The sequence below is a fragment of the Erithacus rubecula genome (assembly GCF_903797595.1).
Source record: "Erithacus rubecula genome assembly, chromosome: 1".
Taxonomy (NCBI): Eukaryota; Metazoa; Chordata; class Aves; order Passeriformes; family Muscicapidae; genus Erithacus; species Erithacus rubecula.
The window spans coordinates 66298905-66324262 of record NC_136658.1 but is presented as its reverse complement, the minus strand read 5'-3'; the positions used below and the strand labels follow the sequence as shown (position 1 = coordinate 66324262).

Below are 25358 nucleotides of genomic sequence, written 5' to 3'. Positions count from 1 at the left end.
ATGAATGACATTTACAATACTACATATATAAAATTGTTCATAAGCATACACAGATTCTTGGAAAGAAGCCTTATTTTTCCCAAAGGCATTTTCTGTGTTACAAATGCTACTTGAAGTTACCACATATAGAGCTCAGAAACACTCATCACCTGTGAAAACAAAGACTACCTGAATGCCTGTATCTGAGGATTTAAAATAACCACTGGGAATATCAAACAAGCAACTCCTCTTTCCAAGACTTAATCACACAACTAGACCAGTTTTTATCAAGTTGTTTACTTAAGCACATTTTTCACATGAACTAACCAGTTTTTAGCTGGTTAAATCACTCTGGTTTGCTACTAAGTAAATGGTTCTACCAGGTCTAGCTTACGGGAATTAATTTTCACAGCAGCTCGTGCTAGGCTGTGTTACAGGATTTTGACTAAATGTTGATAAACACCAACATTCTCACCACAGCAGCATTTACAGACCAACAAGGCTTTGTCTTTTCACCCCCACTCTGCCACCCAGCAAGTAGACCAGGATGGACAATAAGGCAGGAGCGCACACAACCCAGACAGCTGATCCAAACTGGTGAAAGATATTTTATGCTACTTAGTTTCATACAAAGCAATAAAAATTGAGGAGGAGTGTTGGGGCAGGTAGGCATTGCCTGGAGACTAGCTGAGCATCAGTCTACAACAGTATAGAGTGACTGCATCAGTTAAGGAACTGAGTTTGATTTTCCTTCCTCTTTCCATCACTCCATCTTCATTTCAATGAAGAAGTTCTCTTGCTTTTGTTCTTCCTATTCTCTCCTGATCTGAGAATTGAGGCTGATGAAGTAAGAGGGCAGCTGTGTAGTGCTTAATCCACCAGTCAGGGTCAGCCCATTATAACTGTGCAAGCAAAGAGTAGCTGAATAACACATGTCATTACTCACACACATTCAAAATTTAGTATAAGGACTTCAAATCCACAAAACAACTAGGAGGTATTTTTAACCAAAAAAGTCAACTTCAGTATTCACTTCAATAAGTAAATGCATTAGGAAGCTTGAAAAAGAAATAAGAACTTGATACTTCAGTCAAAAAAGAAGAAAAATTTGTGTTTGCACTTCAAACAGTATTCTTTACGAAATTCTTTTTCATAAGATTAAAACTGGGTTACAACAGTTCTGATTTATGGTAAGCTGCTCTAGTGTCTGTGTCGAACCAAGACAGACTACCTCCATCCACCACCCAATCTGGTAGGAAAATTATTTACTTGTGCATAAAATTGTAAATTTGTTGGTACTAGTTTGCCTATAATAATTGTTACAAATAAATTAAAGACTTGACATGCTGGTTTTATTTTTTTTTCTGCTTTTATTGCTTTATCATGTCTGAAAGCCATTAGCAAAAATTTCTAACAAAATTGGCTAAGGGAAGAATAATAATGACTTACCTTTGATTTCTTCTACTATTAATTTATCACATATTTGCTTTTCATATGTCTCTATATGTTCTAAAGACTCCTGAAAAAGATCTGCCTCTCTCATCACTTGATTCTGATATAAAATCAGTTCGCTATATTCATAATCTATTTTATTAGGAGGAACCTGGGAGGGAGAAAACAATAAATTAGTTAACATTTACCTGTACCTCAAATATATGTAGTATTATAGAAAACAAATTTAAGCTATGGAACATAACCAGGTCTGTTTATATACACCATCTAAACATTAAAAATGTGAAACTCCCATTACTCACAATCAAATCAGATTATTTTAAGGATTTTCTTTGTAATTAACACTTTAGAGGAAGTACGTTATTTCTCTTTTTTCCATCATGGTGGCAACTAATTAAAAACTGAATTATATGAGAGAAAGTAAAGATCACATATTTGCTTTCTGAAGCACTTATGCACTACACAACAATTTTGACATTAGTTCTACAGCAGATGGCTGAGGTCTAACATTAATCATTTTCAGTATACCAGAGTTCTGGATCAAACTGTTTCTAAGAGGAATGACCCATCCATATCTTGACAACTGGAATTTTTCAGAGAACTTACGCTATTTCTCTCTAACCAAATGTTCTCTGAACTAAACTTCAATCCCCAGAAAACACAGTATATAAGCATATAGAGTTTTTTAAGCAACAGACAATTATTTTTAGGTCTGCCTGCAGTTGCAAACCCAGGACTTTCTAGAGGCTGCAGTACAACTAGTGGCTCATCCACCTTTCAGTGCTACACCAGCCAAGGAAGCAGGGTGACATTCAATATTATTCCTTTCAGCATTAACTCCCTGCAGCAGATTTAGACAATGAAAAGTCTTGCCAGTATTAGAGTAATTCTTTTGATACTAAGCACTCTTCACTAATACACAAAACACTACTCCAACTGCAAGAATATTAGCAAGCAAATGCAAGCTCCAGAAAACACTAAGCAGATCAATAAAACTATATAAAATGTACTGTCCCAACAGAAATTGTGAAACACTTATAATCTAACACTATTTTTACATAATTAAAGATGAGAAGCAATTGAGTATGACAAATGTTAATCTTTTTTCCTGTGACACTACATACTTCGTTTCTTCCTGAGCAACCAACGCTTGAAAGTCACATCAGCCACTAAACAGTTTACTATTATTTTCTGGTCCTGAAAAAAAGCTTTTCCTTGGTCTTCAAAGAGACAAATAAGTTAATAAACAAAAACACCATGAAAAGTCAAAACATTATGCTGGCTGAAAGGAACATTCTTATTAAGAATACTGTCCTAAACCACTACTTCCATCCCCTCCCTAAGCACAAATTGATTTTACAGGATTTAACATTTCTGATTACATGCTCTTCAGATTTTGAGAAGCAACTTTTACAGTATTGCTGGGCATTTTTAGAAAGATTTGCTTTTACATGTAAGTGGTCTGAAAGACAGTATAGCTAAATAAAATACTATAAAGGTGTGTGTATCTGACAATGAACATTACTATGAAAATAGTATCATTTAAGTACGTTTCTAGCAGCTAACACCGCATAGCAAATGATCACTAATGGAACAGGACTATATATAGTCAGCAGGTAGCATGAAATTCTACCCAATTCTCTAAGTATCTCTCTTATCTACAGCTTCACTTCCATTTCCATCTTTGCTCAATTTTTAGTCTATATTACCCACTAGAAATCACTAATAAAAATACTGTGGAAAGCATTTTTAACTTCTTTACAGAACAGACACATGAAACAAGGGTTAAGCATTAAGCATGTCTTCCTGTTTATCCTTACTGCAATAGCACAGAAAAAACTGCAGAGCACTAATTTAGTTATTTCTCTTTCACCTCCTCCTAAAATTATCCTGTCCTCCAACACAATGCACATATCTAAATTCCAAATTCCACAAGTAGCACAGCTTTTTGGCACATCATGAATTTAGGCCTTCAAAACACAGATTACCCAAAAAACCATAAAAAATATACACACAATGCACACACTGATATCAACTGACCTCCTCGTAGCTGTTTTGGCTCAGCTGGATAACAAAAAGCAAGAAAACAACAAAAAACCCCAACAAAAACCAAAACCAACCAAACAAAAAAAAAACACCATACCAAAAAATTCAAATTAAATTATTCTTACACATAGACTAGATCTGCCAGAAAGATAGTGCACTTACTATCATTCCATTTAAGAAGTCATTTTTAAAAGTAATTTTAAGAAAAGTCCGTTTTCAAAGATATTTTGAAATCTCAATAACTTAATGATTGAAATCTGTAACTCATCAGAAGGCAAGCGGTTAACAATCCCAGTTGTTAATCTGAATAATCAGATTGTTTTATAAAGAGTAAGATATTCTATAAAGAGAATGTTTACACCACTGTTACTGCTGCTCACTACATCTTTACTCCTCCCTCCCACCAAACGAGTTATGATTCTTGCACAGGAGATGTTCAACTTTCTCCTGAACTCAATTCTGCTGTCTCAGAATAAATTTCCTCTCCTCCTGGACCAAAGAAGGATCAACTTTTCAACAGCAGGTCCCCTAACAACTGTCACTGAAACAATGTGACAAGATGCAGCCAAAACATACCTAAGAGCAGACCCCCAAAACTCCAGAGGTTTTCTGTCCATATCTGTATTTGTGGGCCTGATGCAAAAATTAGGAATAAAATAAAAATTAAGAATAAAAAATTGTTCTGGAAAAGAAGAAAGGAAAAATGGGACATAGAACAGTAAAACAAATTGCATAGCTGTTTTACACCTTGGTTCCCAAAATTTAAGTTCTGAACTGACTCTTACATAATTTTAACTTGGGACAGCACAAGCTGCTACAATTCCTGCAGAGATGTCTACCTTTAACCTCAATCTGTTTTTGATTGAAATATTGTGCATCTGGGCAATTTACAGCTTTCAGATGACAGGCAACATTGATCTTAATACACTAAGAGACAGAAAAGTCACCATTTCTAGTGATAACTTAGCCACTAGAATAAAACTGTCAATGATAAAAAGCAGTTTATCACTTTAATTTGTCAATCAACTTCCTGACAGGACTCCTCCCTTTTTTTTCCCTGCTAAGCAAGCTTCCCAGCTATTGCTCTTCCATGCTCTTAATCCAGCATAGAATTTGTACTAAAATCACCAAGGCTTTTTTCTGTTTACAGTAAACAAAAAGACTCTCTGCCCCTCACAGACAGCTTTCTCTCTAGTCATCTTATCTTGCCATATTGTTCTTCTCATTTTCTAACATTTTGTTGACAACAGGCTCATCAGTAAGTCTTGATTGCTCAGTAATGAGTGCTTTATGGGTAAAATCCCTGCTATCAGAACTAGGTGAATTTTACCTTTCATTCGTAAGCTAGCCCTGAGAACCAGTTTCACAATAAACCAGTCAGACTAAATGCAGCCTGGATCAACAAAGGCAGCTCACTTCCCTCTATTATTCCCCTTCCTCTGTCCCCTCTCACCTCACAGTTGTTCAGTTCAGCCAATCAATCCTCCCAAAGAGTGATTATCTTTCTGGCACTTAGGCTTCCTGAAACAACCCTCCACAAGTCAGCCAGTGCTGCACAAGGAAGTGGTGTGAGCACACAGGAAAAACTCAGATTGCTGGTTTTGGCAACAACTTGCAGCCAGATTAACTGTATTATTTTGTAATACTGCATCTTCAGATGTTAATCACTAAAATTACAGTTCCTTAGTTTTACTGCTTGGTCTTGGCTATTTGCATTCACATCTGAGAAGACTGAGATGCCTGAGCAATTCAAGTAAATAAGTATCACTATCCTACATTACCATTATTTATCAATTTTTGTGACACCAGCATTTTATGTAATGTGTTACATTTCTCTAATTATTAACATGAATAGTAAGCAGCATCAGATTGCCATAAAACTCCTCAAAACATCCATTTGTTAAAGAGTCCTGCTCGTGAGTCATTTGGATACCCTTCAGTCTTTCAATCCTCCTTTTAAACTACCACTCTTCTATGGCAGTCACAGGCAATATTCTGTGAAATCCATCTATCAAGTTGAGTGCATACAAACTACAAGACAAGAGGGGAGATTTGGGAAGGAAAGTAAGCAAGAATACCTTCTCAAAGATCCATGCAATGTCCTGAACTTAGTTATTTTAACTGCAGGACTGAAAAATCCCAGCACTGCAAAACCAGCACATTTGAGGAGTATTGTGGAAGAGCCAACACATGGCAAACCTGAGCTGTGAGTTCACCTGGGCTCTCCTGACTCTTCTGGACCCAACACATTGATTCTCCCTTCCAGTGTTTGGGGTTCCACACAACAGGGAACTGGCACAATAAACTACAAGACTACTTTCCAGAGAAATAGAACTAATACCTTCATATGTAGTTTTAGTGTTTTGACACTAAAGACATATACCACTTAACTGTCTAACAATCTCAAAAGAAGAGGACAGGCTTGATGGGACTAATTTCCTATAAAACTATTTTGTCCAACATTTGTAGCATATTTCTGTCCTTCAATGCTTAAGTAGCTTTTCTACCACCTGCCTCTGACTGACACAATGCTAATCAACAGTTAAACCAGCTCACGTACAAGCACAGGCATTCCTATCTATGGGAATTTCCCGTCTATCTCCAGTTTTATCAGAAAATGGCATAAGTGCTTGTTCTCATCTTTGTTTTAGGGTGAGATTTGAGATGGTGGTAACTTGCACAGCAGACTCAATATAATGCATTCATCTACAGTATTTGCATCAGGTTTAGTCACTAGACTGAACAGTGTATCATGACAGCCCTCAACCAACCATATTTACACAAAACCTTTTAGAAGAGACAACACAGCACCACTTCCTATTCTCTCCAAGGGGCCAATACCACTACTAAGCTCTTAGTCCTTGAAGAGTCGCAGTTACTTATGCAACATTTGCTGATTTTCCATCTACTATATATTCTAACTCGAGCAGTCATTTTGACACCAAACTCAAGACTGGGCACTGCTGACTCATTTGAGAACAACGACTTTTTGGTTGTCAAACACTCACAGAAGCTGACCCAATTTTGATTAAACTTATTCACAGTTTTCACTAAATGCTGAAGTTACAGTTCTTTTGAAATATCAAGCTATATATACCCAGCACCCAGCTTGCAACATCCTTTTTTTTGACCATTTTACAAATACTGGTCTTTCCTAGCCATTTATTTCCTTTCTTATACTTAATCCCATATATAATAACTCAGAAAGGATATGAGATTTTTGTTTTTAAAACACACAGTCTAGAGGCCAGGTAATATCTTAGTATTCTTACGCAGTACTTCCAAGATGCCTCCCCAGCTGAATGGATCTATAAATGTTTCTTTTCCTTTCCACATTGCAGAATAATCAACACATCCACTCTGCTCTGCTAATTTAGACTTTATAGCACTGCATTACCATTAACAGAACAAGGGAATAGTCTCTCTCAAAAAAGGTTCTACTCAGTGATTTTAGGATTGTATCATTTGATATATTCAGGTCTCAGCAACACCAAATGTGATCAAAGATTTTTCAGCTACATGTTCATGTTACTCTGAAACAAAGCATTGATTTTGAGCGCACTATATACAGATGCATACAAACCATTGACAATATTTCCCTCTTTGTAGAGATGTAATGGCATCTAGACTATGGCAGGAGAAAGTATTTTGGATGTAATCATTTACCCTATTTTCTGTAGTCTCACCTACTGTAAAGGAGCAGGATCATCACAAGTTTTCTCTAGTTACAAGTCCCACAAACATTAAGTTACTCTGCATAAGACTACTCTTATCTTCAACTCTAACAGTTTATTGAGATGGGGGAAGGTATTCCTGTCTAATTTGTGTCTGCTGCTAAGGTCCTGGAAATTTTTCTGCTCAAAGTGGAAACCTCCACAAATAACAAATTTATTCCTAATTCATAACTGATTTCTATTTCCAAAGAAACTAATTCCTCAGATTCTATCCCTTATACAAAAAGTGTTTCCTTTCCAGACCAGGAAATCTTACCTGCTGGGTTTTCCTAAACTCTTCAAGTAATTTTAAGGCCATATCATAATCTTTTAGTAAGTGGTATGCAATGGCATATCCAATCCAGGAAGCACGTTGTGTGGGGCGCAGTTGAAGCAGCTGGTATCTTGTCTCCTTCAGTAAAAGAAAAGCAATTTTAAAAGAATTTTTAACCAGAGTTAATACACATTTATAATGACTTAACACCAAGACAGTCAATATTTTAAAAGAACTTTTAAAAGCCCTAAGCAAGCTTGGAAATTCTAACAGCATGGGAAAAAGCAGCACAGTTCTGTTTGATAAATTTGGAGGTTACATTCTAAACACACAAGTCATGGAACAAAGCATAAAATCTATTTGTGGAGACACAGAAGGTGTCATTTTCAAGAGCACATTTTCAAGGCCTAAGGGCCTAAATTATTTCCAAAAATAGAGCTTTGAAATCTCAGAAAGCCCCTTCTATCAGAAGGCAGGAGCTCACCGCCACTGAAGGTGTGGCATCCCTCTCCTAGGAAAAAGGTCCTCACACACTACAGCAACACTTCTCAGAACTTCTTCTCGAGTCAAATCATCCTCAGGTCAGCAATTCTATTTTCCCTTTGCATTAGTAAATTCACAGGAATCAACATCCTTAGTAAGGAGACCAAGTAATGCCAAGACCACAGGTCAGTCCTCTACTTCACATGAAACAGATGAATCAGTTCAGCCATTCAGAAACAACTCATTTTTTGAACAAATTTTAAGGTTACATTTTTAATAATAATCATCACTGAAATTCGAGAATCAGTCATCATGGGGCAAGTTACCCACATACTAACAAGAAACATGGCATTCTTATATTATCATGTGTATTTCTTACCAAAAACACCCTCAGCATTTGCACCCAAAACACTGTGGGGTTCACAATTGCTTGGTAAGTACTTCTACTTCCTAATTTAAGTATTGTCCCTTTTTCTTACTATTTTAGAAAAAAATGAGTTAAGAACTATTTTTACAAAGTCACCAGTGAATCCAATTGCACAGAACAAATATTTCTAGTTCTGCTCTAGTAGAGCTGATGAAGAGCTCTACTGCATTATCTTTTCCTGCTTTCCTAAACAATAGCTTAAAACATTTTTGAAAGAGTAGCAACAGAAATACTGCTAATAAAAGGCTTCACAATGGAATAGAACAAGAGAAGGACAACAGCAATAAGTGGGAATTCAAAGAGAATACTTACTCTATATCCTTCTAAATCCCTCATCTGAATCTGCAACAAAGAGAGATCTCTCAAGATCTGTAAGTTATCTTTATCTAGTTTGAGTGCATTCCGGTAACACTTGATGGCTTCATCATATTTCTTATCCGAACGCTGCAGAAGACCATAGACATGCCAACCTAATGCAGGTTAAGGAAGAAATATTTACAATTTTCCCAAAGTAACTGGAGTGCACTTGTATTACAGGCCAAACAACTTGACATCTTCCTTGAAGATCAGTACCATTACAAATGAAGATGGAGTACTGCAGCCAGACTTTACTAACACAGTGTAAAATATTAAATGCTTCCAAATATTTTTTTTAATGAGATGTCACTGCTCAAGTCATATTCAGAACCCCATGAGCATCATTATACAAACTAAATTATCCAAACTCCAGACTGTAAGAGTTAAGTCACAGATCTATTGCTTAAAACATGCTGCCATAATTACAGTAGGAATTCTTACTCATATAAATGTTTCATTCTAACAATGGAATTTGTGTATACTTTCTACTTTTTTTTTCTTGCCTGTCTGTAACCTCAATTAGACTCCAGATTTCACAGTAAGGAAAAATACAGAGCTTTACTTGATTCAAATGGGAAAACTTAGCATTTTGTGCATCAGAAGTCCTTGTCACTATCTCAGCATCTTAGATTTCCACCAATAGCGTGCCATACCAAACAATCAGGTTTTGCACTACAAAGGATACAGACATGACTCTTCACATCATTACGAAGTCCTTTACGAACAAATTCATACGCTTCCTCCTTCTTCCCCAAGCAGTTCAAGGTCAGTCCTTTCATCGCAAGTGTCTCTGTAAGAAGTATCAGATACTTAAGTTTCTGACTTCCCATATGTCAGCTTCACAGTGCAGATATCCTTTGAAGTTGTTACACAGTGAAGTCCTCCATTAAAATATAATTTAGACCAGGACAGCAGCCTAGCACAGCTGAAGACTATTACATGGAAACATTTTCTTTCTTGAAACTGGTCTTAAAAAGACCACTTGAGGAGCATCACACAAATGTGATCATCACAGACAAAAAAACTTTTATTAATTTAAAAATATACTTAGCTCACTTTGACAAAGTTAACAATAAGTTAAAGCAAATTTAGAGAGCTCCTCAATGTGTATTAAAGTTCCAGATGCAAAGACCAAGGGAAAAAAGGCTGTCACACCACAAGAAACAAAACTGTCACAATCGCTTCCCCTGTTACAGACTTCTTACTAAGTATTAGTTAAGGGAAGCATATTTACTGCTACCATATTAGGAGTGTAAGATCTCAATGCAGTAACATTTTAATCAACATTCTCAGAGGCACAAGATTTCAAACAGTACATTGGTATGACTACCCTCCCTCTTCCCCCATTCTTCAAAGCACAGAGTAGACAAACAAGTTGCATGTCATGCATGCACTATGCTTGAAAGCTGTTCCAGATTCATATTTCAGTTTTTTTGTTAAATAGGAAGACACTTGTTTTGGTTCCTGACAGAAGATTAGTCACTTTTTTCATGTGGTTTTCCTCCAGCTACAACCTCCTCCCCAGTATTAATGGCAACAGATTGATCTCAAGGTCAGCTGTAACAGCAGTTTGAAGTTTTATTGATAGACGCATTTAACATCTTTCTGCACAATACACCTGTAAGTGTATTGTGATGATGACCCAAAATTAGTCAATGGGGTGGGTTTTTATGTTCTTTTTCAGTCGTCCTACATCAATACTGTAAGAACAGAGGAAGTCAGAATACCTTTCAAATAATAAAATGTTTTAAAAAGAATATCCACACTGTGGGAATGGAAGTAAGCTAATTCTGCCTTCCCACACCAAGGAAATAGCTGCCCAGCCACACCAATCTCTTTTGCCACCTTCTCACTAAACTTTTCAAACTCCTTTTCTCTGAGGCTAAGTGTGACAAGTACAGCTTTCCATCAGATTATTGCACTGGCTTTGTTCTGCTTCAGCTGTTCATTCCAGGCTTTACTCCCAAGCTTCAAAGTCATTAGGGTTCAAAGCCCTCATAGTATGTGGACTGCCAAGGCAGCTAGCTGTCCTGGAAAAATTTAAGAGGTAGCAAGAGCAGAAAAGACTAATCTGTATACTGAGACATTATAAAAACAGAAGTGCTAGTAGAGACACGTGCATTAGGTCAAAGATGAACAAACCACTCCAGCTTTTAAGCAACAAAAAAACCTACTTTTATCTCCAGGGAAGTAATGAAGACAACAAAGAAATAGTAGGCATGGATGGAACCATGAAAAAGATTAGTCAAACATTTTGACAAGATACGACAACATCAAATAGGAAAGTAATTTTACCGACACAGTATATGAACACTCTAAGGTTTCTTGAACAGTAACAAAAACCCCAAAAAATTCACTGTATCAGAAGAAAAGACTGAATAATGTAACAGAAACCTGTCTGTAATACAGTAAGACTAGAGTATCCTATTGAGGATGTAAATAGAATTTAACAGATGTTAATAGAAGCAATACACTGCCACTCTGTTTCCTACAATATTTATCAGAGCAGGATCACCAGATTCTGCCTTCAGCTTCAAGTATTAACAGCAATAGTATTACACTTAGCTCTGCTCCCTTTAGGCAACAACTTGGTATGCAGCACAGAAAGTATAAGACTATGAACTTGAGAAAAAACTCTCCACATTTTTAATTTATTGGCAGAACACATTCATATAATATACAAAAAAAGGCTGGCCTTGCTTTAAATAGGAATGCAAGAAAAACCCACACCAGCATTCTGACCCAGAAACCTAGAAAGACAAGCTAGAAACTTCAACAAAGTGTTGCATCCACCAGATATTTTCATCTTCAACATCCCATTGCACCAGGAGTGTTTGACTGAGACAGAGTAGAAACCTCATCTGAATGCACAGAGACTGAAAATCCAGAGTAATTATACAGTCATAACAACAGAATCACACACCACAACAGGCTCCTTTCTTTCCCAATAGTATGATACAGACTAATAATGCATTTAAGATCTTGACAGGAGACAAAAAAAAAAAAAAAAAATCTTGAGTATGCAGTTACCTCCATGTTCAGCAAATTTTGGGTTAGAAAGGATCATCTTGCAGAACTTGAGTCCATTTTTGTACTGTTTTTGTTCGTAACATTTCTGTAAAAGAGGTGAAATACAATCACTGAAATGCATTTAGAACCACAGTACCTTAACATACTATTACAAACGTAGCCATTCATCCAGCAAGGTATGGTGATCAGATCACTAACAAACTCTAGGCAAATACCTACTCATATTAAATTGCCTCTTCTGCAGCAAATATTCTACTTCATGGTCTACTTTTCTATAAAAAAGTAATTACTTTTCAACAGAAATAGGAAAGGGAAGTAGCAATATTTACTTCAATTCAGAAATTCTTAAAACAGAACACAGAGTCAAGAATCTTGACTCAACAAAATTTTTGAGGGGAATTAATTTCATAGTCTAGGCACTCCTTACAAAATCCTATTTCCCCGGCCTAGTGACTTCCCAGAACAAGACATCTCAAGACAGAAGACTTTCCTAGATGCCAATAAAGAACTTTTGGAAAGAAGAGGTATCAGGGTGGGAGAATTTACCTGGTATTAAAAAAAACAAACAAACAAAACAAACAAACAAAAAAATAATTTCAGCCTGCAATAGTACAGCTAAGGGCTACTTACAGATTTACTTAGAATACAATTTACCTAATTACTAGGTAAACTGGCAAATGGTGTAGTTCAACTGTGGGAGCATATGGAAGAAACGATATGTGAACGTGGGTCCCTTTTCTTCTTTAGGAAAATACTACCTAAATCACTATGGTTTTAGTAATTTAACTCAACTACTGATCACTACAGTGGATCACTAAAACAAATCTGTTTAAGCCAGTTAAAGGCATGCTTGTGTCAGTAAGCATAAAAGTGATTTGAGGTCACTTAAGATTTTTAATACAGGAAAACCACCAAACCAGGCAAAACTTGGCACCAATTTCAGTTAATAAAGAGTATTGTCCTGCTGCAATTTAGACAGCTATTCTCAGGAGAAGATATGTCATTTCAGTTATGTGCTTGAGTGCTTTAGCAGTCTCTCAGAGATCATACCCACTCCATCAATCTTTCAGGACAAAGGCAAAATCTGTGTTAAATTAATGTGGAGATAGTAACTTCTTTGCAATCAGAACAGATCATGCCATTACTTCACAGCGTAAAAGCAATACAGAAACACACCTACAACCACTTTGGGGAATTGGCTAAGGTAACAAAACAAGGGCCCTCCCCCCAGTCTGTGAGGAAGGGCTTAACTGCACACAGTTTTTAGGTTCTTGTTGCCTGAAACTCAAGACATTTGCAGTTAACCATGACTAAGTGCAGATTAAATTATAGAATAATTTAGGTCAGCAGGAACCCTCCTTGGAGGTCATGAAAATCAACTCTCAAAACAAAAGAGAGCTAACCTTGATAGTAGATCAGGTTGATCTGCCTGACTGACTTCTGGCAGGATGGCCAGAGAGTTTCAGTCAGAAACAAACAGTTATACTACAGAAATTAATATTTAAACAACAGCAACAGAAAAGCTGAGATTTTTTAACTGAGAACTAGTTTCAATGTCTTTTACCAGAAATAACCTAGGTTGTAGTAAAACTTGGAGTCCCCTCTAGGGGAAGGTGAAATTCTCCTAAGCATCTACTTTCTTTGTGAACTCATGATGCTTAGTATCATTTTTAAAGAATCCTAGGAAAACACCAACAATCTGCTAACTATGCTTTCTAAACTTACTCAAGTATGCCTAAAAAAGTAGCAATAGTGAACATTCATTCACGGTTCTACAACTCTTGCAATGTTGAGTGGAACCCCATATATACAGTGGTGCTTAACTCGAAGCTATTTGAGTCAAGTGTGCACTTAAAATAGATTAACTACTGGAGAAAATCAGATCCATTATCCTTGTTCTGACATTTTTATCCTATAGAGTTCAGTCTTAGGCCTAGAATAAGAACTGAATTGAAGATAATTAGAAACAAATGCGATTTTTGGAGGACAGACAAGATCACATTTTCTGAAGCCCAACAGATGAATGAGAGAGAAATAAATGCATGCCACACTGAGAGGAAATACAAGTTAAATATTCAGTTTGTTGGCTTCCTGATAAGATAACCAGCAACCTCAATTTAGGTTGAGAGAAGACCTCAGAGCCCCAAGTCCAAACTTTAATTAAGTACTGCTAAGTCCACCACTAAACCATGTCCCCAAGTACCACATCTATACATCTTTTAAATATCTCTAGGGCTGGAGATCCAACCCCTTTCCTTGGCAGCCTCTTCCAATGCTTCCAACCCTTCCAAGTGAAGAAATTTTTCCTCGTATCAAATTTAAACCTCCTCTGGTACAACTTGAAGCCATTTCCTCTTATCCTGAAGCTTCTAAGAGAAAAGACCAACCCCCATGTAACTATAGCTTCCTTTTGGGTAGTTGTAGCACAGATGGACATTTCACAGTTGGGAAGCCTGATGTCTCAATATGTGTTCTCAAGTTTTTTACTTATCAGGACAAGTGCGGCTGAAATGCATTCACTAAAATCTGTCCCACTGCATTAAGTCTTTGTTACACTAAAAGCTCGAGTTAATTTGCTGAGTTGTTTTTTTTTTTTAAACTGCCTTATCTGTAGTGCTTAATGTGATGCTCCCCAGCACTCCTTTATGGCAATCATTTCCTGCTAAAGCTAAAACCAAATCATGAATGTTTATACACTTGAAACCTTAAAGGGAAATTGTGGCAAGGTCAAAATGTTATCCAGAACTTCCACTATGAGATGTTCCTGGAAGGATGCTACCTTGTCTAGCAAAAGTCTCATTATACACTTTTTCAGCACTAACTCAATGATATCATTTGCTTGTAGATTGCCATACAATTAATCTAGATATCATTTTGTGTACTTTCAGTTAAGTATCAAGTGCTTCTACACAGATGTCAAACTGGCACTGCATCTGAGAAATAATCATAATTGTAAAGGTAAAAAATCCTACTAACAAGGATACAACAATAAAAAACAAGAAAAGACTTGATTCCTGTATTAAAATGCTTTGCTGCATCTACTTAGCAAAATGGCATTCATAAATTGTATCTGTTGCACGATGTCTTTTTTTTTTAAACACCTAAAATCCCTTCAACTACTAAATATAAACAGAATCAAGGATCTGAATCACTAGCATTACTCGTAAAACAGAAGGACTTCACATGTCACTACTCAATTACATATGTCATCTACATCTTACTTATTATATTTAACTATTTACAACATCAGGTTAGTGCAGGGATGATTTTACAAACTACATCTTCGTACTAGACACAGCATCTGCTGCTTTGAAAAAGGCCCTGCATTGAGAGAACAGTTACATTTTTCACATACATAGTTTAATACAGTTAGGCAATTTTATGGCTGAAGAACATCCCATTATCTCAGACATTAACACTCACTTCCAAGAAGTCATCTTAACAAAAAATATTCTCAACTGGCAACTTGAAGAGAGACTGCAGCTGCAGAAACCAATTCCCTTTCTCACTTCATGGCCCCAGTGCCTCTGAAGGTATTCAAGTGACGTATTATTTCACAAAGTATTTTTATATGAAGACTGGATCAAGAGTAGCATCACATTCAAATACTGAGAACAGCTATTGCATCAAACCAAATAGCATTAAACATAGCAATCAGGCTTCTCTGATCAGCTTAAATGTTTCAATAATTTAAAGTTGTTTAAGATGGTCTGTGACTGTAACAAAGCTGCAGTGGCATTCAAATTGTACAGTGACCCATCAGATGGTGAGCTTGTGTAAAGGGGGCTTGTAAGAAAGATGGGGATAACTTTTTAGCAGTGCCTCTTGTGATAGGCTAAGGGGTGATGTTTTTATGTTAAAACATTAATTCATATTAGACATAAGGCAGGCACTTTTTATGATTATAGTGGTGAAACACTGGAAAGGTTAGGCTGCCCACAGAGGTGACAGATCATCCCTTCCTGGAAACATTCAAGGGGTTCTGAGCCAGCAGATCTAGTTGAAGATGTCACTTCTAATGGCAGGGAGTTGGACAACACGGCCATTAAAGGTCCCTTCCAACCCAAGCTACTCTATAACTCTATGTGCAATTTCTTTAATAACAACCCTGCAATTTAAAAATTGGTTCTGCTGTCTCTCATCAATAACTGATCAAACTCAAAATCCAAACCAACATTTTAACATTATTCTCCAATCCTACTTGTACAGTCCACATTCCTTTAAGACAGATCTGCACATCAATAGGCTGCCTTGCCAGAAACATGATGGAGCGTAAGAACCACCAATAAGAAAAACAACATTTCAAACCAATTACACAATTTTAACATAGCTGCATAAATACAGCTTCAAGTTTTATTAATAGAACAAATGAGAGAAACATTAGGTTGGGAAAGACCTCTGTAATTGCCAAGTCCAGCTGTCACATTCTCATTGAGCCATGCCCCCAAGTGCCATATTTACATGCCTTTGTAAATACTCCCAGGGTTAGTGACTCAACCACTTCACAGGGCAGTACCTTCCAGTACTTAACCACCTTTTCAGTGTGGAAATTTTTCATGTCTAAGCTAAACTTTGCCTGATGCAACTTGAGGTAATTTCTTCTTGACCTGTCACTCATTACCCTGGGAGAAAATACTGACTCCCACCTCACTACCATCTCCTTTCAGGCAGTTGTAGCAAGTGATAAGGTCTGCCTTGAGACTCCTTTTCTCCAGGCTAAACAACCACAGCTCCCTCAGCCACTCCTCAACAACACTTCTTTAAGACATCATTTGTTTTAGTCTTCCTTGCTACTGTACTTCCAAATAATCCTGACTGTAGACCTCTCAGCACTCAACAGCTTCAACATTCTTCTTGCCAGGTAGTGTCTTGGCTCCTGTTGCCAAGATTTTGGTGTAGAACTCGGGGAGAGTTTTGGCAACACCTAGGATTCATTAAAAAAAAAATTCCTCATGCTCTCTCAATGCTCTCTAACACTGATCGAAGTGCTGCTTAAAGAAGAAATCCAAGGACTAAATGTGGAACATCAGAGCCTAAGGAAAAAGACAAGGCTTACACATCAAGCCTTATAGAAAGAATGTTGGAAATCAATTATGCCAGAAATCTTCCCAGTCACAATGGTGACCAAGTTCAGTAGTAGAAAACCCTCAGAGTTATCCATGACACAGATTCTGATCAGCACCTCTTCCTGAGAGCTATCTGAGCTATCTTGGGGCTGATCAAATTACTGATACACATTTCTGACCAAAACCAGGCACAACCAATAAAGGAACATCAGCACACTGTCAGTATTCTTAATTGGCATTTAACTGGAACTTTTAAAAAGCCTTGTTTTACTGCACATCTATAAAACAATGTCATCACTCAAAAAAGGCAATCTATTTCCTATAGCAGCTGACAAAATTAGTTGTCCAAGTACTTTAGATTTTAGGCAAGACTCAGTAGCTACTGCTTCTAAACTAATAAATAATTATTAAATTATTCACCAGTTTGATAGTAAGGTTTATCTTGTTTGAAGGAGTTCAGCATATATTTGGAAATGCTCCTCATATTACAAACTATATGGATATTTACAATACTGATACATTAAAAGAAAGCATCATGACACCAATGAAATTCAGAGTCAGACTAGAAACCTCTTCATGAGGTTTTCCAAACAGCATCCCTCTCTCCACACTAACTTCAGTTCACCTATGTTTTAGAGAATGAAAAAAAAGTATCAGCAGGCCTTCACAAAGGCTAAGAAAGCCCTATCACAAGCATCTTAAGTTTCTAGTCCCAGGGAAACCATTCCATAGTATCAACATGTTTTTCTACCCATTCTCCATAAACTACCAGGATTTTATATATGCATGGCCACTCCATGTCTGTTATTACTCTGCTGGTAAGAGCAGTTAATCTCATCATCTGAAACAAAAAGAGGAAGACAACCTAGACACATCCTTGCTTGCTTTGACTGCCAAATTGGACAGGCCACATCATTCTTCTACAGACCTGGGGGCTTAGCAATGCAGAACAGTGCTGAGTCAGAACACAGACAATGGTGCACAACAGAACAAGCAGCCAGCACTACATGGTGGTAACATTCTGATCAACTTATTAATGTCACAGTAATATCCAAGCTTTCACTATCACTATACTCTGTATACAACAGCATTTTTGTCCCTTAACCAGATTTTCACAATTATTCAAGTTCAGATCATCAGAAGATACAAAATTGGTAGATAATGCAGCTGGTAGCAACAGCTGTAATCACTGCTGTTTGTATTCTTTATTATTGGTGGAATAAAATTGATATTGCAGTTACTATGGGAAAGAACATGTACAAAAAGAGAATGTTTTTCCACCATTTATTGTCATAGACCTTTATAACAGCCCTATAAACTACATCTCTTCTAAAAGGAGAAGCAATTATCAATAAGTTTGCCTTAAACCAATGCCTACTGTAATTTCATGCTATGCACACACACTCAATACAATTTCAATTCCTAGAATATCCTTTGCTTCAAAAGGGCAGAAACAAAAAAACAGAGTAGAAAGAGCTCTTGCTGACAAGTACTTCACATTTGTAACTTTTACACCGCTTGCCTTAATACAGTTCTCTCCTGTTTTATGAGCACGTGTGCCCCTGCAAAGCAAAGACCATAATAGCAATACTAGAAATGAGACAAGCTGTAGCCCCAACAGACACTTTCCCATAGTTTTCAATCTGCACTTTGTACAGAAGTACTGAAGAGACCAATCTGCCACATCTCCTGGGATGAATTGTAATTTGCTTAGCAAGAGCTCAGACAAAGCAGGTGGCTCCACAACCTAGTGGAACTGCACCTGAGAGCAGTTAAGTAAATGAAACCATCAACACCAGCACTGTTTCCTGGGATCTGATACAACACATGGTAAAATAAACATTAGGCTGTAAAAGTTACAATTTTTTTAGGCATCTTCAAGCAAGTTCATGACAATTATCAACCAAAGCCTTCAACATGAAATTAATCACGACATTCCATACTTAACAACAGTGATTCAGCCAAAAATTGCAGGAATAACAGCAGATCAGTACTGATACCAGACACCTGGTACAGGCCACTAAAGGTAACACACAAGTGCTGGATGCAGAGAGGCTTATGATTAAGAACAAGCTCTGCTGCAGTTCTCACCAGAATGTTCTCAGCCTCCAGTTATTTGTGCCTCACCAACACTCCAAGCAAAAGAGTTTATCTTCACTCACAAAAAGAGCAAAGAGGGTCCCCAACACGCACTCCTCAAAGTGTCCATCCAAAGACAGCTAATACGTCATGCAGCAAAGGGCTCCACAGTATAACAACCTTTTTCTTAACAACTTCTTGTTAGGAGCCTGCTGCTTTGCAGTCATCATTTCTAACAAAATCAAAATCACCGTATCTTGAAGATAGGCAAGTACCTCCTTAACTTCTGAATCTTCTATAAAGGTCTTTCTCCCTCTAGAAGGCAATTTCCTACTCATCCTTCTGAGGAGGCTTGGTGAAAGAACCAGGGGAAAGAGCAAAGCACACTACACTGCAAATGTAGACTTACAGTGTATTTGGGCAGTGGCATAACAGCATATTCCTTTTCCCAGAATTCACCAGTTTTCAGTGTATAGGGGAAACTGTCCTAAAAAAAAATTCAAATACCTCTAAACATCTCAAATCTCAGGGCAATTAATCTCACAAGCCCATGTGAGGTCTGTATTAAATTAGGATTTCCAAGTCTTACATTCATCTATGATCAATTTTACCTGTTATGACTCAACTTGCTCCAAAAACATGGAAGCTTTCAAGTGGCCTTTACTTTTTGCACCACAAATAACTTAGAACTGAACTCTTCTTTCTATTCAGTGCTTGTTCAGTTCCATATAAACAGCCAAATAAGAGTGAATTCCAGCATAGAACACCAAGAGACTTAACTCTGAAAAATTACTATTTTTTCAAATAGAAGTAGAAATGAAAGTCCAGAATGAAGAAACAACCCACACCATTCCACAGAAACCTGCTTTCTGAACCTTACATGATGACCTTCACAAACTTCTTTTGAAAAATTCAACCAAGAATATCCATTTGGGATAAAGTCTTCTCCAAATGAGACTCTAACAAACCACTGATAAATGTGAAGTGTGACTTTCCCTTATGAAAGTCATACTGACTGCTACCATTAGCTTGGCATCTATCCTCCACAATTCTGCCATTTCAGTAATTTGCAGCTGGCCAGGCATCCTCACCACCTCGTTTGAAAATTCCTATCAAGGGAACTGCCTACACTCTTCCTAGGCTTCCTGTCCTCAGCAGCACAACCATACCAAGATTCAGTCTTAAGTTACACCAGAAGATTTTAAGTGACTGCTCCAAACTCCTGTCTTTAAAAGGAAGGGATCTTTAATATTAGAAATGTCAAACTTTCACTGCTCCAGTGGTGGATTAATAATGGCTACCTCACCTACGGTGAGGCTCTAATTAGCATAACTATAACTTCCCAATTATCGAGTTTAATAGTTCAGTAACTCCCTCACGTCATTCCTAGGAGATTGACTAGTTGCATGCTTATAAACCATTATTATTTCATTAATTAAAACACCTGTATATTTATATTTCATCAAAGAATGAGTCTCTTAAGGTTATTGAAGAAGTTGGAGTACAAAAACGACATTACAGAGAAGCTGACTAAGTCCTCAGACAAGGCACTTTAAGTAATTTCTAACATTTCCTTACCCTGAAAAATGGAAAGCACATGCCTGAATCAACTGAGCAGCAACAACTCACTGCTGCAAGGTTAGATACCTGCAGATTTTTTGTGTTTTATTAGTCGAAGTCAGCTGCAATTAAAGCAGCAAACCTTATTTTAGGCAACAGCAATACGAGGAATTTGCTAAGAAACCAAAGGATTAGTCATCTACAGGCACGATACTATCCACAGTTCTATTAGGCAGGAAATAAACATCAGACCATACCTGATACTGCAAGAGCTTGGGCTGACACCAATACTTACTAGAAGACAGTAAGCATTTCTTTAAAAACAACTTGGCAAGTGAGCCATAAAAGCATGACAAGAACCCTGAGGCTTTCCTCTAAACCTACTAGACCACTTAGAAAGACTACTGCCATGCCCTGTCCACGTAGAGCTGATTTGATTCCATAAAGCCAATGTTAAACACTATTTCTGAGACAGTTTAAAGTATGGTTCCTGGGTGGAAGAAAAAAAAAAAAAATCAAAGCTGCTTAAACTGAAACAAACTCTGAAGGCTAGTTTACAACTCAATTTTAAGTGCATAAAATAGAAGATCAGGCTAAGTTTACTAGAAGTAAACACAAAAAAAAAGTATACGATACCAAACTTTAGCCTTAACAAGAAGCATTTCTAAGTTACCTTGAGTATGTTTATTTTAGACTACTTTATTCACGTTAAAAAGCCACCTAAGCTGAAGACTGACTTTAGTTAGCAAGAAACACACATGCACTCCTGTATTAATTCTTATTTATGATGCTTTTCTCCTTCCATGAAACAGGAACAGATTCAAATATCCATGCCTTCTGTGAGATTGTGAAGCAGAACAGCTTGAAGCTATTCAGCCCCTTACTCCCAAACAATATCACACCTGTAAGCACCAAGAGATATTCCAGGGAAAGAGCAACTGACTGAGAAAGTCTCTGCAGAAGAGTGGAAGTATGGCCTAAGAAACAAAACAGAACTGGAAAACAGGGCAAGAAAGGAACTTTAGCACTACCTTACAGTAGTCCCGATCAACTAGGACTACTACCTATGCTACAATTGCTATTATTTCCCTAATCACCTAATTGCTAGTTTTAAATCAGCTTGTTCAAGCACTGCCAAGCGTGCAAGCACACAAACTGATCTGACTTAAAGACTATTTACTCAGCTTCTCGAGCAGACTTCCCAGCTTACATTGAACTCCAGGAAGCCACACTAACCAGGACAGCTCTGACAGCTCTGCTGTTATGTGGGCATCTCGTTCAGAACATTGATAACCTGTCTCATGTGTCACTTACACACACCAAGTCACTGCAAAGGATTTCTCATGATGTCCAAACGAGCTTTCCCTTTCACAACTGCTAATTCTCTGCACAGTGTTCAAAAAATACTAAAGTCTCAATAAACGAGTGCAATTTCCTTGCATCTGTTCCAGCTGATTAAATCCCTACATGCTTGTAGGGTCTTATTATGCAGCCTCCCACATAATCCTGGCCCCCAATTTTTGAAATTACTAGGGGTGCTATGGGCATTTTAAATATTCTAGCAGTGCCAAAGTAAGCAAAAGCTGGTTTGATTAAAGAGCCTTTAGCACCAACAAGCTATACTACTAAACAAAAATACTCTAAGTCAAGCAACCTAAGGGTTCAATTTGTAATATGCTGACATTAGTATCCCAGAAAGAAGTGTGCCATGAAGAAGTTAGAGCATGCCAGAAAAAAATTATAAGAAATTGAGTTTCAATAAGTGACACTGTAGGAAGAGACAAGCCAGTAATTTTGTGATCAACACTTTAAGAACTGCATCTGGCCACTACACAGCTATAAGCTTCTGAAAGTTTTAGAAAGCAAGTAAATTTCTGTATGAACTTCACTGAAGTTTTATGTATCTCTCCTCCTTGCCTAAGCACTTATTTCCAACAGTTTTATCCACTGTTTAATATTAAAAAAAAAAAAAACCTGTCTAAAATATTATCTCCAGAAAAGCCATTCTATAATCCAATCAAAAAAAACTTTACAAGTGGCTGCTACTGTGAACTTGTCTGCTGCTAGTAAGAATAATCACTTAACTGTTCTAATATTAGTCACTTATTTTTAGCAGAGAGAAAGAGGAGTGCTAGAATGACTTACTAAGATGCATACCATAAGCATGCAGTAAGCAACAAATCACCATTAAGAACCAGTAAGTCTTTTAAAACCTGCATACTACGAAAAGCAGCCAAAAGAAAACAGCTCTGAAGCACCTGCTGAAACACACCAGCTGCATAGAGTGCAGAAGGTTACACACACTGTTTGAGCTCAGCTTCCTGAAGCCTAAATGTCTACCTCTGAACCACAAAGTACTGAAACTACCTAACCAATTCAGAGAGAACTAAAGAAATTTGTTCCTGCCAGCAGGATTACTTAGTGTGCTGCACAGACGTCCTCTGTCTGCAGAGTGGTAAACTGACACAAAACACCTCGATTTTGCTGCGGCTGGAACTCCATTACTATCACACTGACAAGTTCATGAAAAGGGAGTGTGGTGTTTTCTTGTCTCGGGAGGGGGGAGTGGCGCTTTTTCTTTCCATAAAGTGTTAGCACGATAAAGTATACAGCGACTGAGTTAGAAACTCACAGCTAAAGCGAGCTCCTTCTTCTAACTTATCTCGCAAACACTGAACGTCCTTTGCACCATTAAATCTCAAAGAGAGGAACTCGCCCAGCACAAAGGAGTTGAGACAAGTCCTCCAAAGGACGCACAGAAGCAGGACACTTCAATCCACCACACGTCTTCAACTACACTCAAAACTGCTGAGCGAGCGAACTACTTTTAACCCGGTCCCTACACCAAAGCCGACACTCTCGCTGGAAACGAAGCACAGATGGGAATCAACCAAGCTACAGCAGATCCTGCTGCGCTCGCACCGTGAGCGGTCTTGTCCTTCCGCGCGGCGCGGGGAGGGAGCGGAGCGGCGGCGCAGCCCGGGCTGGCCCCGCAGTCCCGGGCGGGCGGGACGGAGGAAGGCGCTCGGCGGCCCGGGGAGGCTGCCCGGCTCCCTCCCGCCCTCGCCCGGCCGGGGGCCACACCAGCCCTTCCAGCCGCCGACACGAGCAGGGGCGGCTCGCCCGGCCTGCTCGGCGGGCCCCAGACAAAGGAAGGAAGGAAGCGGGGACGAACCGGGGCGAGGAGGCGACGGCAACCCGGCTCCCCCCGGGCGAGCGCGGCCGCCGCATCCGTGTGCGCTCAGCCGGGGCCAACTCCGGCGGCGGGCGAAGTGACCCGGAGGGCACCGAGCCAGGCCGGCGTGCGAGAGGGAAGAGGAGGGAGAAGCGGCGGCGGGAGGAGGAGAGAGGAGCGGGGCCGGTGGCTCACCAGGATCCGCTTGAAGAGGTTGCTCTCCTTGGGCGGCAGCGGCACGGACGGCATGGCGCGGGCGGCCCTGGGACAGGCACGGCTGGCGGGGGTGGGGGCGGCCCGGGAGGGGCGGCTGTCGGTACGAGGGACGGGAGGAGGGGGGAACGCCGGGGAGGAAAAGCCCGAACTCGGCGGGGCGGCGGCGGCGGCTCTTTAACTCATAGCCCTGCGCCGCCCGCCCTCCCCGCCGGCTCCCCCGGGCCCCTCTGCGCAGCTGCCGGGGCGCCTCGCCGCCCGCCTGACGCTGCAAAATGGCCGCCGGGGTCCCCTCGGCGCAGGCGCAGCGCCGCTCCCCTCACAGACGCCCCGTCCGCCCGCCCGGCCCCCGGGCAGGGAGCGAGGATTCCCTCCGTGATTCCCTGCGCGATTCCCGGAGCGGCGGCTGAGGCGCTCAGACAGCCGCCTCGGGGAGCCAGGCTGCCCGCAAGCCTGCCAGGGAGGCGGCGTTGGGAAGGAGCGCAGCCTCTGTCGGCGGCGGGGCGCGGAGAGGCTCTGCGGGCTTGCGGTGCCCTGGCTGGTATTTAAGGAAACAGCAGCAAACTTGGCAGCCGGGTTTGAGCAAGCGGGGACGGCCCCCGTCGCATTAAGGCATTTCAGCAGTTGGTTATGTAAAACTTGCCGACACCATCGTGCGCCCGTAGAACGGCGCCGTTTATTCATCGCTTGGCTCCTTCACCGAAGGAGGTCTAAGGTCTTGTATTTTTTTCTTGTTATTCCCAAAAATCGTTTTTGAAAACAAAACTAAACCAAACCAAAACCACCAACAACTAGGAGCACTAAAACTACATGGCCCAGGGCAATAGTTAGAAGGCAAATTGGTTAAACTGTCAAGGTTACAACCAATTAAAAAGACCATTTTACAGAGAAAATAAACTAGGCGACTGCAATTAAGATCTCTGTTTACATAATTGACCTTTAAAAATATTAATTATATTTTGGCATTTATTTCAAAGTATCTTAGTTCTGTATGGTATGATTAACCACCTACAGTCGCAGATGATGAGCACGATAGATATCCCCAAGTAAAGCAAGTGTATGCAAAACAGTAACTTACAAGAGTCAATTAGAAAATCCGTGTACTTAATATATTTTTGTTTGGTACTCAATAAGTAGATGGCTATGAGACTGAGGATCCCAAGCACCATGTCCTTGACTTGACACAAGCCTTGCTGAAGCTGATGACATGATAGCTGCTTTCCTTTCCAGCTAGCAGAGGGAACAACAGAGTAGACAATTTCTTGGAAGAGAGTAACCTGGATGTCAGCCTAACTTAAGGACTACTAACTAGGAGGGAAAAAAAAAAAAAAAAGTGGCATGTTTAGGAGGCCTCTTGAGATGAAAACAGCAAAGATGAGAACACAATGTGTATATTTTCCTATAGGTCTTCACAGCTGAGCCATCTGCTTATGGACACTTTTTGTGAATGGTTGTTGGTTTCCATATTGTTTTGTTAATCTCTCTAGATGCATGGTCTGTCATA

The 25358-nt window shown here is 39.1% G+C and overlaps 1 protein-coding gene across 4 annotated transcripts in view; it reads right to left on the bottom strand.

Moving 5' to 3' along the window:
- NAA16 (N-alpha-acetyltransferase 16, NatA auxiliary subunit) overlaps nt 1-24125 on the bottom strand; it is a 61524-nt gene extending 37399 nt beyond the window's left edge. The window contains exons 1-6 of one of the 4 annotated variants that reach the window (XR_013773741.1): nt 23837-24125; nt 11762-11846; nt 9417-9521; nt 8687-8844; nt 7468-7602; nt 1429-1582 (exon numbers count right to left, since the gene is read on the bottom strand). Coding sequence is in view for 3 of the 4 variants with exons in the window: in XM_079301794.1 (XP_079157920.1) it covers nt 1429-1582; nt 7468-7602; nt 8687-8844; nt 9417-9521; nt 11762-11846; nt 23837-23890 (691 nt within the window). In the remaining variant the exon portion in view is untranslated. The remainder of the gene's footprint in view (nt 1-1428; nt 1583-7467; nt 7603-8686; nt 8845-9416; nt 9522-11761; nt 11847-23836) is intronic. The other 3 variants (XM_079301794.1, XM_079301793.1, XM_079301792.1) reach the window with 3 other exon arrangements.
- Nucleotides 24126-25358: the final 1233 nt, after the last annotated feature.